This window comes from Mus caroli, unplaced genomic scaffold (genome assembly GCF_978045245.1).
Source record: "Mus caroli unplaced genomic scaffold, Mus_caroli_1 scaffold_3, whole genome shotgun sequence".
Taxonomy (NCBI): Eukaryota; Metazoa; Chordata; class Mammalia; order Rodentia; family Muridae; genus Mus; species Mus caroli.
This window is the reverse complement of record NW_028227258.1, coordinates 106,844,476-106,859,332: the sequence shown is the minus strand read 5'-3', so window position 1 is coordinate 106,859,332 and position 14,857 is coordinate 106,844,476. Positions and strand designations below refer to the sequence as shown.

Genomic DNA, 14,857 nt, shown 5'->3' with positions numbered 1-14,857 from the left:
AGAAAGTGACACCCCTTTCCCTAGCAACCGTTAGTCGTCAGTAGACCTTCAGGAAGGCTGGGACTTCTTGCACGATGAAATGTTGATGGGTGTAATCTTGTGTAGGTTTTGTCTGTATAACAACAGATTAGGGGAGTTCATGGTTACAACGGCCATGTCATGCCCCAAAGATATCTTTCTTGGCTCTCCTTCCCATTCTCCATGTGTCTCCTCTTCCAGAATGTTCCTGAAGCTTGGCATTTTAACCAGTTATGAGTCTCTGCACTAAGTACTACCAGCCGAAATAAGTAGTTTCTCTGAGTAAGATTGATAGCATTGCCAATCTATGGATATAAACATGTCTACTTAGAATACGGTTTGGGCCATGTGTCCATGTAGCAAAATTATAGTAGTGGGTTCCCTGCATGGCCTACAGTTTCTTGGCCATCAGCTCTTGACCAGGTTAATGGTACAGGCATGAGTTCCTTCCTGAGATAAGGCCTCTATCCCATTAAAATAGTAGTTGGTTATCAACCATACATTCATGCCACTATTACACAGTATGTGCATCTTGCCAGGACTGATCTTCCTGTAGCTCAAAAGGTTCACAGCTAGGTGATAACTTTTCTTCCCCAGCATTCTGCATAGCACCTTCCAACACCTTGAAAACCAGTGTTATAGTTACTTTCCTATTGCTGTGAAAAGGCACTATGGCCAGTGCGGCATATAGAGATAGCATTTAATTGGGAACTTGCTCATAGTTTTAGAGGGTTAGTCCATGATCATCATGGCAAGAGGCATGGTGGTAGACAGGCAGGCATGGCACTGGAGCAGTAGCTGAAAGCACAACTACTTTAGAAAAATAGAGACAGCGGCGTGGAGATTGGGCCTGGGGCAGGCTTCTGAAACCTCACAGCCCAAACTCAGTGGCACGGTCCTTCCTTAATAGTTCACCAACCTGGAGCTAAAAGTTCAACTGCGTAAGCCTATGGAAACCACTCACACTCAAACCACTACAGCCTGCTGGAAAGAAGCTTCTAGATCTCCTCCGGCTTGATTTACCTTCATTCAGTGCCCATAGTGTGTGGCATCAGCAACAGGGTTGAGCATCAGTTCTGGTGGACAGCCAGGTCAATGGCAGTAAGCTGAATTCTTTCGGGCATCAGTGGCATTCCCTTGACCAACAGCTCCTGGGGAAGACTCTATCAGCAGTACTTTTGTAGCTTCTGGAAGGAGCACTCTCCCCTCCCATGACCTTTTAATCTTAGCTTGTTAAAAATTATATTTTAAATAACTTATAAAACAGGTTTCCATATGATTTTTTCACACGTCCTTAGCGATGTTTATCCCTCCCTGTAGGCTTTCTCAAATCCTTCCTCACTGTAAACTTTCTCCCTCTTGGATCCACTCCCCACCCCCTTTCGTGGTCTACTCCCTTCTTTCTTCCTTTAAACATAGTATCTGGTCATGTCAGGGACATAGTGAAATATTTACTCAGTGAAAATGAGAAGCACTTTATCTCTCAGTTAGTCTTGCTTTAAGATGTGTCTAGTATCTTTTCCAGCTTCACAGGTGAAAATATTTACATGGTACCTGGCATCTGAGATATATATATATATATATATATATATATATATATATATATATATACACACACACACACACACACACACACACATATATATATATATATATATATATATATATATATATGCATTCTTCATTGTGCATACAGAATCTAAGGTCATTTAGAAGCAATGAATTAGTGGGTGCTTTGATGATAATTTAATCAAAGGTGCCCTTTAGCCAACGACTAGGTGCAGCAACTCTTCCCTTGGTAGGTATGGATTCTGCATCTACAACAGTGCTGAAATCTTCTGTTTCCTAGTCTAGCCCTTCCCTTAGAGATCACTGGCTGGCAAGTCCAGTGCAGTAAGCCATGAACATGAGACCCATCAAATAAAGACAGTCCAGTAGCATGCAAGCAAATTAAAACGCTCAAAGCTTGCTGTTGTGCCACGCAAAAACAACAGTAAATAAGCCCCCTCCCAAGTTTTTAAAGAAATAGTTATCACTATACTTCAAAGGAAAAACTACCAATTAGTACAGTATGTGGCATTTTAAAGATCTTTGGAGTAGAGACAAAAAGTGTCAAGGAGCCTTCCCCTCCGCTGGCTCCTTACGTTTTTTTATGAAAAATAAAATCAACAAACACACAAACTTTTGTGTGTCCCTATCACCTGAAACTTGCCAGGCTTTGGGAGAGTTATTGTCATTTTGATTCTTGTGTGAGTCACTGAGTTGCCTGCCCCCAGAGGCGCTTCATTATGATTCAGTGCAAAGGGATTGAGCCGGCTGGGGCTTCCGGAGTGAGGAGTGAGTGTGTGTCTGGTGGGGGTTGCGGTGGCAACGCGTTGGCAGGAGGCTTAATTGACACCTTTGATGTAGCCTAAGACAGAACCCGCACCTCCCACTGCCGCTGGGAAGACGTCAGCCTTACGCAGGAAAAGGCATCTGCTGATGAATCCTGCATCTCATTCAGCCCGCTCCCCGAGCAGCCTTAGCCGTCCCTAGCTAATCCAACTGCTTCCCAGTCTGCGGGTGCTGGGCTTGGTGCTGAGAAGAGGCTCTGGCTCTTGGCTATTTTCAGGTCAAACACTAAGACTGTGTCCATGTTAGAGCTCATAGAAGGTAAGTGGAATGCACTGCCGTCTCTTTCCCCCCAGGGCACTTTCCAGAATGTATGTGTCTCCTGTCTGATTCTTCTCTCCCTGTGCATCTGCAACGTTGCCAAGTTAGAGGTGCAGGCAGCCTTTGATATCTTTATACAGTCCTGTCTTCGGGGGTATGTGTTCCCAAAGGTGGCACTAGCTAGAGAAAAGGATAGCCTGGCTCCGTGGTTTCATCTCAGCTTGCTGACAATGTTTTCCACAACTTGAGTGTTGGGTAGAATTCCAGAGTTTGAGACCTGTTGGCAGCTTTTTTTTTTTTATCAGTTCAATTGCAACAAAGACAAACTGTGTGGGGTTTCTCAGCATCTGCGGGCAATTATTTTGTCCTGTTTGAGGCAGACACATCAGAATCAGGCTGGGGGGGATAGACAGGACATAAATGAATGTAGAAATGTCTAGAAGTGAGTTATTAAATTATAAAAACACAATGGTCCATTTTTTTAAGTCTCTGGGAATGCCACCTGTGAGTGATTTCAACATTTTCTCCCACTGGGTAACTAAAGACACACACACACACACACACACACACACACATGCGTGTGTCTCAAGGCCTTGAACATACTCATGAAAATCTCTCTTGGCTTAAATAAAGCCACCAAAATAAATGAATAAATAAATAAATAATAAATAAATAAATAAAACTTGTGCAAAGTACATTTTTAAAAATTATATAACCTGCTGTTGTATTAAACACAAGATTGACAGAACAGTGAGTGTCTGAAGATGGCTATTCCCTAGGCTTTTCTGCCTGAGTCATATTATGGGGCTAATTTTTAGCTGATGTCCCTCCTCTGACTGTCTATTTCCTTGGGAAGATGAATTGCTACGAAAATTCTTTAATGTGCTGTTTTTCTCTCTGTGTGATTCCTCTTATTTCTAGTTAATGGAACCCCTGGTAGTCAGCTCTCTACTCCACGCTCGGGCAAGTCACCAAGTCCATCACCCACCAGCCCAGGAAGCCTGCGGAAGCAGAGGGTAAGGACAAAAGCAAGTCATCTATTGAAAAATCTGTCTAGGTTTTGTTGCAAAGTGGCATGGGTGTCAGCAAAAAGTGCTGCTTTTCTTGGGGAATGACCAAGCCAGGGCAAGGGTAACCTGCTGTGGATCACCCACCATTGCTATGGTCCAGCTATGACCCAGGTCTTTCAATTTTCACAAATATGGCCAGTCTTAATTCTGAATAGAATATGCAATTGCTGCTTCAGTTTTAAATACCCTCTTGTTTGTTCATAGTACACATACTTTATTATGTATGCAAGTGTCCTTAGTCATAATTGGTTTTATTTGAAACAGCCATGGATAGTCTCTCAAGGAGAAGGAAAAGCCAGTGGAGGTAGCATCCTGGTGGAGATTGCTCAGTGGTAAGCAGGGTGGTCCAGAGCAGCTGTGGAGCCCATGAGGCAGGCCATGGGAACATAGGATGCCAGTTTTGTCAATGGACCCACACTGAGCACATTCTCTTACATTTATTTTGAGTCTCTTGTATAACAGCAGAGAAATACACTGAGCTTAGAGACAGATGTGTCAAAGTTACTGGAAGCAGTGTCAGCTTCTCCAAAGCTAAGCAAGGGGGTGACTGTTAGCTCTTCATCTGGAAAGAAAAGACTTCTTAAATCCCCTCACTGCTTACACTGCTCATCCACTCCAGTTATACCAAGGCCAGAAGGGGAGAACTGGGGATGGGAAAAAGAAAAGGGCATGCTGGAAAACGAAGATGCCCCTCAGGGTGCTGATTTCAGAGAAGGGGGGATTATGCTTTCTTAAGTGACTTATCTGACGGTGCCTACTGAATAATTTAATCAACAGGGACTCCTCAGAGGCTATTGCATGTAAATATCAGAATGTCTAAGTTTAATTTCTTTTATTGTGCATTTAATTAACACTTCTAAAAATTGATGAATTAAGCTCATCAAGTATAAAGTCCCTCTAGGTCAAGCTTCCTCTTTCAAACTGGATCTTCAGGCTGCTAAAACCATCAATTGTTTTTTTAAGTGGGTAGCCAAAAAGAAATCAGTCAGTCTGCAGTTACTTTCAACCTCTTGCCCCAGATTTCTTTCTCTGCTGATTCGTCTAGTATTGAGTTGAGCTTGTTTTGTCTGTTAAAGCCTGTGATTTTGTATCTGTTTTTCTATTCGATGGTGGGATCGTTTTTATTAGAGAAGTCTGTTGTCGGTCTTCAGTGATTTTTAGGAATCATTAACGAGCTACAGAATTGGTCACATTCATTCACTCTCTTAAAGGATTATCCTCAGGTGAGGGAAGAGCTGGTGTGGCCATCCTGTACTCACAAATACTAGCCAGCAAAGGCTCCCCTCTGTAGAACAGCCAGAGATCTAGCACAGAGGATGTCTCCGGAGCATCCTTTCTCTTGAAGTGTAGATGTGCTTCAGAGCTAGTGCAGGAACAAAATTACCTTCTGATCCACTGAACTCAGTCTCAGACTTTGCAATATCTCATGTTAGCTGTTGAGACTAAATTTAGAATGACTGAGAATACAGGCCAGGTTCTCTCCCTAGGTGTTTCTGGTAGGGACTCCTCCATCTCCGGAGTATACAATTTTTCTCAGTTATCCTTTATTAACAGAGCAAAGCTAGAATTTGCATCCCTTTCTTCTCAGCTGCCATGGGATTTTTCGTTCAACTGAGGCAGAAAATTTTCATCCAGTATTGTAGTCATTGACTTACACAATTAACACTTTTTAGCCCTTTGGAAATTATTAACAGGTATGGCTCGCTGACAGGTTTTTCATCTTGCCATTTAAGCCACCAGTATAGCACTATCACTGAGGGAACCAAAATTTTTCTCATTTACTTTTAGAGGGACAAAGAGTTTAGCACCATCTGAAAACATTTATTAAACACATGTTGTAAGCAGGATACCGAATGCTTTCAAAGACGGGTTAGTCTCTAGGCTTTTGAGTTTGGCTACACATATTCAAAGATGGGTCTTTTCTCAAGCCTTTGAATTTATGAACACCCTCCATCTATGTACCATGGAGGCATTTCCAGCTGCTCTACCGAGAGAAGCTTTCATCCTTTTGTGTAGACAACTGCATCAAATAACCTCTCCCTGTTATAATAGGACCAGAATATCCCTCAAAATTGTCCCTGTTTCAAATTTGGTTAATATTCTTTCCAAACGGTTGGCTATACTTCTATGCAGGAAATATTGAAATAAGGGAAAGATGGTGTGTGCTAAAAGAAGACACTTCAAAGAATGAATTAATTCCTTTTATTGCAAATTAGAAAACAGTAGCCACTTCTATTTTTTCTGTGTTGCCTAGTAACATACCCAGAAAATGAGTTGGCAAACACACACACACAGTCACACGCACACTCACACACACACTCACACACACACACACACACACACACACACACACACATTCCCCTTAAGATATAGTAGGAGAAGGTAATTTTTAGAAGGAGTATTAAGATATATAACTGATTTTTTTACAAGTAAAAAAATCTGCATTTTACTTATGTTAACTATGATTTAATAAGCTGTTTGTCTCCCCTTAAGGTCAAGTTTCTAAATTACTTCCTTTGACATTTTAGAATAGTCATCTGAGAGACAAGTCTGCATGTCGGATTCATTTCTTCATTAAACACACTGGAGACAGTGAACCAAGTAGCTTCCCTATTTATACAAAGGACAATTGCTTAAGTGGCTTCTAGAAGCATCTTCCTGGCCTCAGAAGTCAAATTTTTAGGCCCTCTTCCTATCCATAAAGCTTTTTGGGGGGAGGTTCCATTTCTTAAAACATTAAGAAAAAAATGTGTTGTACTGAGTAGGTTGAATGAAGCCCCCCATTACACTCCCACGCCACTGACTTTTGTAGAATAACTGAGCCCTCAGATGACGTAGGAGTGGGCGGCACAAAACTGAAAATAAGCCAGCTGTAGACACTGGGTGGAAGTGAGCAGGCTGCTTGGCTACCAGCACTGAGAGATAGTAGCAGACAGGGTGGCAGAAAGAAGGGAAGAGATGGGTAAGAGGTGAGGAACTAGATGGAGATTTGGGATTGGATGTGGGCGTGCGTAACTGAGAATTTTTCAAGTCACCCAAGCATAAAACGGAAAGGGCAGTGTGTGTTTGGTTTACGCTGTGTGCAGCTGCACGCTGGAGTTACTGTCCCGAATATCCTGAGTGCCAGCTGCTGCATCTGACAAATTATTTTTGTGAGGTAAGCACATTCTTCTCCCCAGAATGGGAAGAAAATGTCCATGGAAGAGTTGCATAGACACTGAATAGCAGAGGTGGTCTTGGCAGGCAACAGGGGCCATAACTCACCTGGACTCAAAGGGAGGCAGGAGCCCATCATAGCCCAAGAAGCGTTTTCTTGCTGATGAAATGAAATCATCGCTTTGCCTGTTGTTATCTTTTCTCTTATGCAAAGTTGGTGCCTTGAGTAGTTGTAATGATGTTAGGAGCCAAGGACCCATCCCTTTCCAAGTTGCTCCACAGCGAGGAGCAGGGAACCCAAGAAAGGAAAGTAAACGAATCTGTCCTGCCCTTCATCTTACAGGACCTGTACCGCCCCCTCTCGTCGGATGATTTGGACTCAGTAGGAGACTCAGTGTAAAAGACACAATGGAGCGATGTGTATGGTTTGTGATGGGATCAAGGTTTCCCATTTCCTAAGCAAGCATCTAACAGCAAAATACACAAAAGAGTTTTGCATAAGTAATTAAGTTATACAAAAGCAAGGGTGCAGACATTTTCTACTCGCGATATTCTTTGAAAGAAAAAAAAATTTTTTAAAGTATCTCCTCCATTTGATGTAACCGAGGAGAGTTTGAATACAATATTTGTTAGTCGCTGAGGATTTTATGACTAAGGTCTTGTTCTAGATAAATTTCATATATGACTCCAATATTAACTACAAGAACCACCCTAATGGTCCAGCATTACAGAGTCACCATTTCTGTAAATGAGTCTTCTTTTTAATCAGTAAGTAGATAGATATATAAATACGATTTTTTTCTGTACTTAGTATAAGGGAAATTTAGTAAAGTAACAGACACGGTTTTTCTAAAAGGTGAAAATCTTCTACCTTTTTAGTTTAAAAGTTAAAAATAATCAGACAGCTGACTAGCTTTTTCATTGCAAAATAATACAAAAACTCTTGAGGGTTTTTTTTTTTTTTGAGAGACTATGTCTGGAAGGGAGTTGAGGGACTCCTGTAGGAGACGTCTCACAAAGACTAACATTAAACAGGAAGAACATTCTCTGGGGTTTTGTTTTTGCTGTTGTTGTCGCCATGCGGATTTTTTTCCAGATTATCTTTTGTAAAAATAATTTCAGCTACATAGAAACACGAACAACTTGACATTATTATTAATTGTATAATGTTTCCCTACAACAACAGTATACTTATTTTTTTCAAGTGTGTAAAGTTTTTGACCTAAAAAAAAAGTGGGATTCGTACTGTTTTTTAAAAAAAATAAACTCAGTTTGAGAATTGAAATTCTTCTAAACAGAGCTTGTACATTGATGGGCTCTCTGTTCTGATCATCCTGCATCTTGTTGTTTGGGATATCTTCATATGCAAAACTCCTTTTGTGTCAAACCTAGTGTGTCTATGATTATAACCCACTGTTAAAACATTAACCTACTAATTCTTCTCCTCTAGTCCTCTATTTTCAAAAGTGTAAGTCAGCTTTGCTTAAATGTAAAACAGTTATTTTTAAATCTAGATGTTAGAAATCAATGTGTATGATGTATTGTATTTAGACCATACCCGTGACCGTTTCTTTTTACTAGCTCAAACACTAACAATTTAAGACTTACAAAGCATGGATTTTATATTCTCTAGGCTTGACATATCTCAGTAGGGTGACAGATTTAAAATGTATGGTGCCATTTGGAGCCTTTTACTTGAGATTTCTTTCAAATTTCTCTTGAAAACATTTTGAAAATGCCTGATTCAAGATGGAGAGGAGTCCCCCTTGTCATATGGTTTCAAATGTTATTGATTCCTTTCTCTCAGTAGACTGTTCAACTCGCATATTTCCCCATCTGGTTTATAGTTACCTATGCTAGCATCTCACTTGACAAGTGAATAAAATATTCCAACTAAAAAAGAAAAATAAGACGTCCAGGCCTCCTACCAGCATTTGAAAAGTTAGCCAAGTGATAATTAGTGCCTCACTACCCTGCCTGTTAGAGAGGAGAGGGAACTCCTTTGGCGTGTTATTTGAGAACTGCAGACTGATCCCTCCATCTTGAAAGGACAGAAAATGATCATACCTGTTCCAGACTTCGGATTTTAAAACTGTTTCCAGTAGACATGAACAGAGACTCCTGCTGAGATCAAAGGGCTGCCTTGTCTTTAGCGGAAACAGTAAACATCTGTGAGGAGGCCGTGCTGGTGCTGTCTGTTGCGATGTTATGTCTTTGTAAAAATGCATTGCTTAATATAGGTCAGCCCATAAAAGATTAGTATGCATTTGACTAACCTGTCAAAAAGGCATCGAAAGCAGTGGGTCTGATGGTCCAGAACAAAACATAAATTCCAGTAATTTCAACTCCCCTGTGTCATCAATCTTATAGAAATCCAATAAATGCTATCTGCTCTGGGTAAGTAGCAGATATTGCCAATGGCTATAAAGATCGTGGCTTTGTTTAGACACAGCATAAAGAGAGTAGAGTTTTGGACTAATTGCCAGTAGGTATTGTGGCCAACTTTCCATTCAAGTAGTTCCAGAGAGATGCTATCCCATGGCATTTCATCTTTGAACATATGACTTTTATTAAAGGATTGTTCAAGGGCCATATATCTCATTGACTTTTGAAACTAAAGTTCCTCTTAGATTGAAATACACACTCTGAGATCTCTTCCTATGCAGGGGAATAACTCTGTTATCCAAAAGCAGAATTTTTTAAACATCCAAGCAGCACACCAGGTCATTGGTAAATACCCAATGGGTAATTAACAGCGACTTAAGACCTGGCTGCTTTTAGAATCCTTCTAACATCATTAGTTGCTGAATTTTAAAAAGGACCTTCTGAGAAGGGGAGAACTCCAGCCAACAAAAGCCACATACTTTTCTCTTGCTGATAAACCCCTAAACGTAGACTATGCTGTGTCCACCTTTTCAGGCTTTTGTATTTGTGGTTACATTTTTTTTTTTAGATATACCTAGAAAGAAAGATGTTACAAAGAGTCCCCTGCTTTCAGCATTTTATAAGCTAAAAACTTAGTGATACACAAAACGTGGTGTTTTGTGTAAACTCAGAAGCCATGTGGAAAAGTCATTGTCTTGATTCATCCTTTTAGCAGAAGGTCTATACTCTTCTAGGTTTCTAAACTGGAAGTTTGGGCTCTACCCATCTGTACACGTGCCTGCAATGCACATATGAGGTCACCTTAGCATTTCAAGATCCGATCCCATCGTCTGCAAACCCCAGAGCAGCTCTGGCACCTGCCCGTGCTCCCTACACTAAGCAGCAAGGGTGTTCACCTCCTCCTTTGCAGCCATACCTGACTGTACTTTTGTTTCTATTTAAAAACACTAAATTCCAAAAGCCTCATTTTAAAAAAAAGTAATTGTGAATGACAATACATAAGGATAATCCTAAAAGATAAATCCATATATTTTACCTGTTGAACTACTAGGGTTTTTTTTTTAATAGTGGCCATATATCTATACAGGTTGTGGGTGTTTATGTGCATTTGCAAGGCTCAGTGTGCATGTGGGTGTGCCTACATCAATATCTGTGTATGTATATAGAACATGAAGAATAAAGGATGATATTTGTGATGTGGTCTTATAAGTTACTGGCTCCCGTAGAATTAAATATAAAACTTTATGTGAAAGTTGTGACATATGTATTAGTTGGCACATATTTAAGCTCCAAACCAGTTTGCTGAATTAGCATGATGAAGCATTACCAAATATTCACATGTACTGATCTATCCAAGACCAATTGAAATCCAGACAAACAGAAAAAAAAAAAACTGAAGTCCAAGTAATCCAATCTTACATTGATTGAAAAATGTAAATACTCATTAATGTTTTTATTGTAAATTCTTGATTCTCAGTCAGTAATCTGATTGAATGCGGTGACATTTTCCTGTTGTGTGTGTATTGATGACACAGTGATTATCAATCAGTATTCACAAAACAAACTGATTTCTAGACTTGTGGGTACTGGAGTGTTATGCTGAAATAAAAGTAGAAAAATTCAAAGTAAATTTGATTTGAAGTTTTGTTATGAAGCCAGACAACATGTAAGGCCATGCTGTGTGTTCTTTTTATGCTTATAAACTGTTAAAATGTTTTGAATACAACTTACTGTGTGTGTGTTTATGTGTGTCTACATGAGTGTATACACACTTGAAAATGCTTATTGGCTGAAGTTTACTGTCTGTGTACATTTGTGCATTTGTGCCTATCTGCATTGGCCTTGCCAGCGCCTCTAATTGTGCATGTTAGTGACAAACATGTTTGGTTGAAAAAACACACAGAGAAATAGTGTGGAAATCAGAGATATGTCAAATTCATTATAGTGATTGCCTGATACAGCATATTAAACTGTCAGCTGAAAAACATTTGTAATTTTGTGCTTGTAACATGTGTAGGGAAAAAATGGGAAAAATCTGAGGCCCTCACTATAATTTTAAGGGTGCATGACATGTGCTGTCTTTAAAAATGTATCTTATTGTAATAAAAGGTGATGGATAAATTCTGAGATCGCGTAAGTGAAGCATGAAACACTAGGTGTTTGTATTATATATGGCCACACAATATTTTTGAAGCCAGGGTAGTAAATATTAGAAGGTTAATAGGCAAAGAATATGGAAGTTAATTTTACTGTGATGTGTTTTTGAGGTGTTTTTACACATTGCCAGACAAGGAACTTAGTTCCTTTTGTTTTTCTCCTGTGGACTCTTTGAAACACTATGAGTGTTATAAAGTCGAATTTTCTTTATAAAGGTTGCATACCATTTGCAGTTGGAGTTGCTTGGATGTATAGTCTTTCCTTTGGGGGGGAAAAAGCATTTGGTTTAAGCAGCAATATATTAGGAAATACATCATTCAAGGCAATCTGCAGAAACCTGTAGAGATGAGGGCTAATGAAATGTTATTGAACTACTGAGTTTGAAAGCTTCCATGCCCTTCTGCTGTCATTTCCTTGGAAAATGCTGTACCTTGTGTTTCACATGCAACCATGTTACCCTTTCCTGAACTTACCTTTGTGACACTTAGCAGCTTAGTCAAACCATGTAATAAACAGGAAGAACTGCCTACGTTGTTCAGTGAGTTTCTTTGGTTAGAGGCTGGAATTGAAATAACCGTGGGACAAGGGTTACCTTTATCGCCTTGGACACCGCCCTCTTGTGCTCAATGTATCAGTAGGTAATACTAGACAGGCTACAGAAAAGCAGACATTGCCTATGAAATACTGACAGGAGACACACAGCAAGATTATCTGATGGGAAACTCTGTTTCAGATGGCTCCATTGCATTGGAATATACCTCCCTCTCAGGGTTGCCTTAAGGGTGAATTTGCCAGACAAATTAGCAACTTGATGGGAAAAAATTAAAATGCATTTAAAAAAATCATATTATCTCCTGGGACTAATGGCCTTTTTCCTAAACTTGTTGAATTTTTCGTGAGATGTATGTGGGTATGTGGATATGTACACAGGCTACTTGGTTTTTGTTTTTAATACTAGACAAATATATTCAATAAATTATAATTAAATAATGATAATACCTTTCATACCTCAACTTTATCTTAGGAAAAATAATCTATTTCATTCACAGTACCATTTAGAGAATATAAAACTCCACCATTCAAGTTAGAAGAAATCCTATACATTAAGTTTATAAAAGACCATCATTACAGTTTTAAATCTAACATTTTTTTTCTGGGTTTCTGTTGACCTTTATATTAATTGGCTGTAATTTTCTTTCCTTCTTGTTTCCATGATAAATTCAATCAGTAACCATAACTATAATGATAAACCTAGAGGGAATTTCCCAAACTTATGATTCCAAAGTGCGTTCATACTTTCTTTATGTAGCAGCGATTAAATGAAGTAGGTTCCTGGGAGAGCCACAAGCTCTCCTTCTTAAAGACTAAAAACTTGGCCTAAGGAGTAACTTTCTAAAAGAATGACTCTAACCCTTGGGGTACAAAGTTGACTCCCTTAACCCCCTTCAAACTATGAGTTTGTATGAGTAGCTCCTGGACAGAGGCTTTGGCTGCACAGTGTAATGGGCTCTGGACAGGGGTAGAGATCTTTGCGTAAGCATTTTAAGCAGAGGCAAAGGAGATGATTTGGTGCATCCAAGATTGAACTGTAAACACATTCTTTCACTTTTGAAATCTTAGCTCCCATGGTCTTTCTAGCAAATATATAATCTAAGATCTACATTTTCATGTGTTCCTCCTATCAGCAGACCAATTCCCGAGTAATAATTCCCCAGCCTTTTAAACAACTTGACTGAATCTTTATGGATTTTAAAATATCCTTAGTCATTAATTTGATTGTGTATTTCATAGTTTATTTAAGCTGAACCCCACTATCAAGAATGTAGACCGAGCCTGTCTTATTTCCAAGAGTGTGCCACTATTAATCTTTGCCAATTGGTGCCTCAGCCTTCTCTCTTTAACCACTCAGGGAGTAAATAAATGCATGGTTTTTCTATATCTCATGAACTCATACTAGTCTCCAATGTCCCACATGGACAGTAATGTTTTAAACATCAATCCATTGGGTTGTCTTCAAATTCTCTGTAGACCTAACATCAAGACTCTCCAGACAGTGGTTAGTCTGTGAAGCATTTATTTCATATATTTCCTTTACAAAGATAATTCAGAAATCAAACAAGGGTGAGCACACTTGGTTTCTTGGTTCTATTTAGCCCCTTTCACATCAAAGAATCATAACTGTCCGTCAAGGCAGATTGTGGCGATGGTACCATTACCCAGCCAAAGCTTGGTTATGTGACAGATTTGTCTACACTGCTTGAGTCAATTGTATTGATTGGATATTTTCCAAATCTCGATGCAGTATGGACTCCAGCTGAGTGACAACATTCATTCAGATGGTATCAGTAACTCATAACATTTAAAAATGGACTGTTTCTTTGACCGCATGGCCGTCAGCTACATCTTGGTAAAATGTGGTCAGAGCTGTTAGCTCAGTTTTCTCACTTACTTCAAAAAGTATGCACCGTCTGTCCCCATCTGTTATGTGATCCCAGGCTAAATCACTGTGCATGCGGTGTGTTCTTGCTCTGCAGGGCAGTGCTTTTAGGAAGGTGTTCTGTAAAAGCCTCCAGGTGTCAGCAACCTGCCCAAATGGTTCCCATTAAATCTGCTGGGAGGTGACGACATCTCAAATGTCACGGCACCTCTCTGAGCAGCTAATTGTGTTAAATTCTAAAATAACCACGTGTTTGGCTCTTATAGGCCCAGATGCGTTCCAGTTAGCAAACTAACTGAAATCACCATAAAGTCTCACCAGTGTGGACCTTCTACAGAGATTTGTCTGCTTACAATGAAAATAGGCATAGCAACTTCATTTAGAAGCAATCTCATGAATGCCTGTCAGTCAGTATGAAGGACTGGCTGATCTCATTAGATCAGTTCTAAAGTGCTTGTTACTGTTTTCAAGCCAGACATGCAAATCAGAATCAAAATCTTCCAAGGGAGATTAAGTGTGTAAGTATACCTGATCAGGTTATAACAACTACCACAGGGACCCATGCTGATTACTGTAGTGTAACCAGCTTAAACTTACCCACCCCACCCCCACTAGCTTCTACTCTTCTAACTGCTGGCCTGGCTACCTCCTCACCAGTGTACCCCAGATACTTGCTGTTTCTCCTGGCCACATGTTCACGGTCTATCCTCCCTCATGGCTGCTTCCTCTTCTCCTCTCCTTCTTTCTTCTTCTCCTCCTGCCTTCTTTCCTCCCTTTTTTCTTTGTCTCTCTGTCTCTGTCTCTGTGTGTCTCTGTCTCTCTCTCTCTCTCTCTCTCTCTCTCTCTCTCTCTCTCTCTCTCTCTCTCTCTCTCCCTCCCTCTCTCCTACCAGGTAACTCAAAACCCACCTACCTCTAATCCCTCCAGTAATTGGCTGTAGCCAATTTTATCTAACCAATAGTATTAAATTAAGGAACAAGGT

The 14,857-nt window shown here is 39.9% G+C and overlaps 1 protein-coding gene across 5 annotated transcripts in view; it reads left to right on the top strand.

Annotated features, from left to right (window-relative positions):
• Nucleotides 1-14,857, top strand: part of Dclk1 (doublecortin like kinase 1) — a 309,605-nt gene that overhangs the window by 230,857 nt on the left and 63,891 nt on the right. For 4 of the 5 annotated variants that reach the window (XM_021157493.3, XM_029475006.2, XM_021157495.3 and 1 more), the window contains exon 6: nucleotides 3,592-3,686. In XM_021157493.3, coding sequence (XP_021013152.1) covers nucleotides 3,592-3,686 — 95 coding nt within the window. Of the gene's footprint in view, nucleotides 1-3,591; nucleotides 3,687-7,239; nucleotides 8,163-14,857 lie in introns of those variants that run through there. The other variant, XM_021157502.3, reaches the window with a different exon arrangement.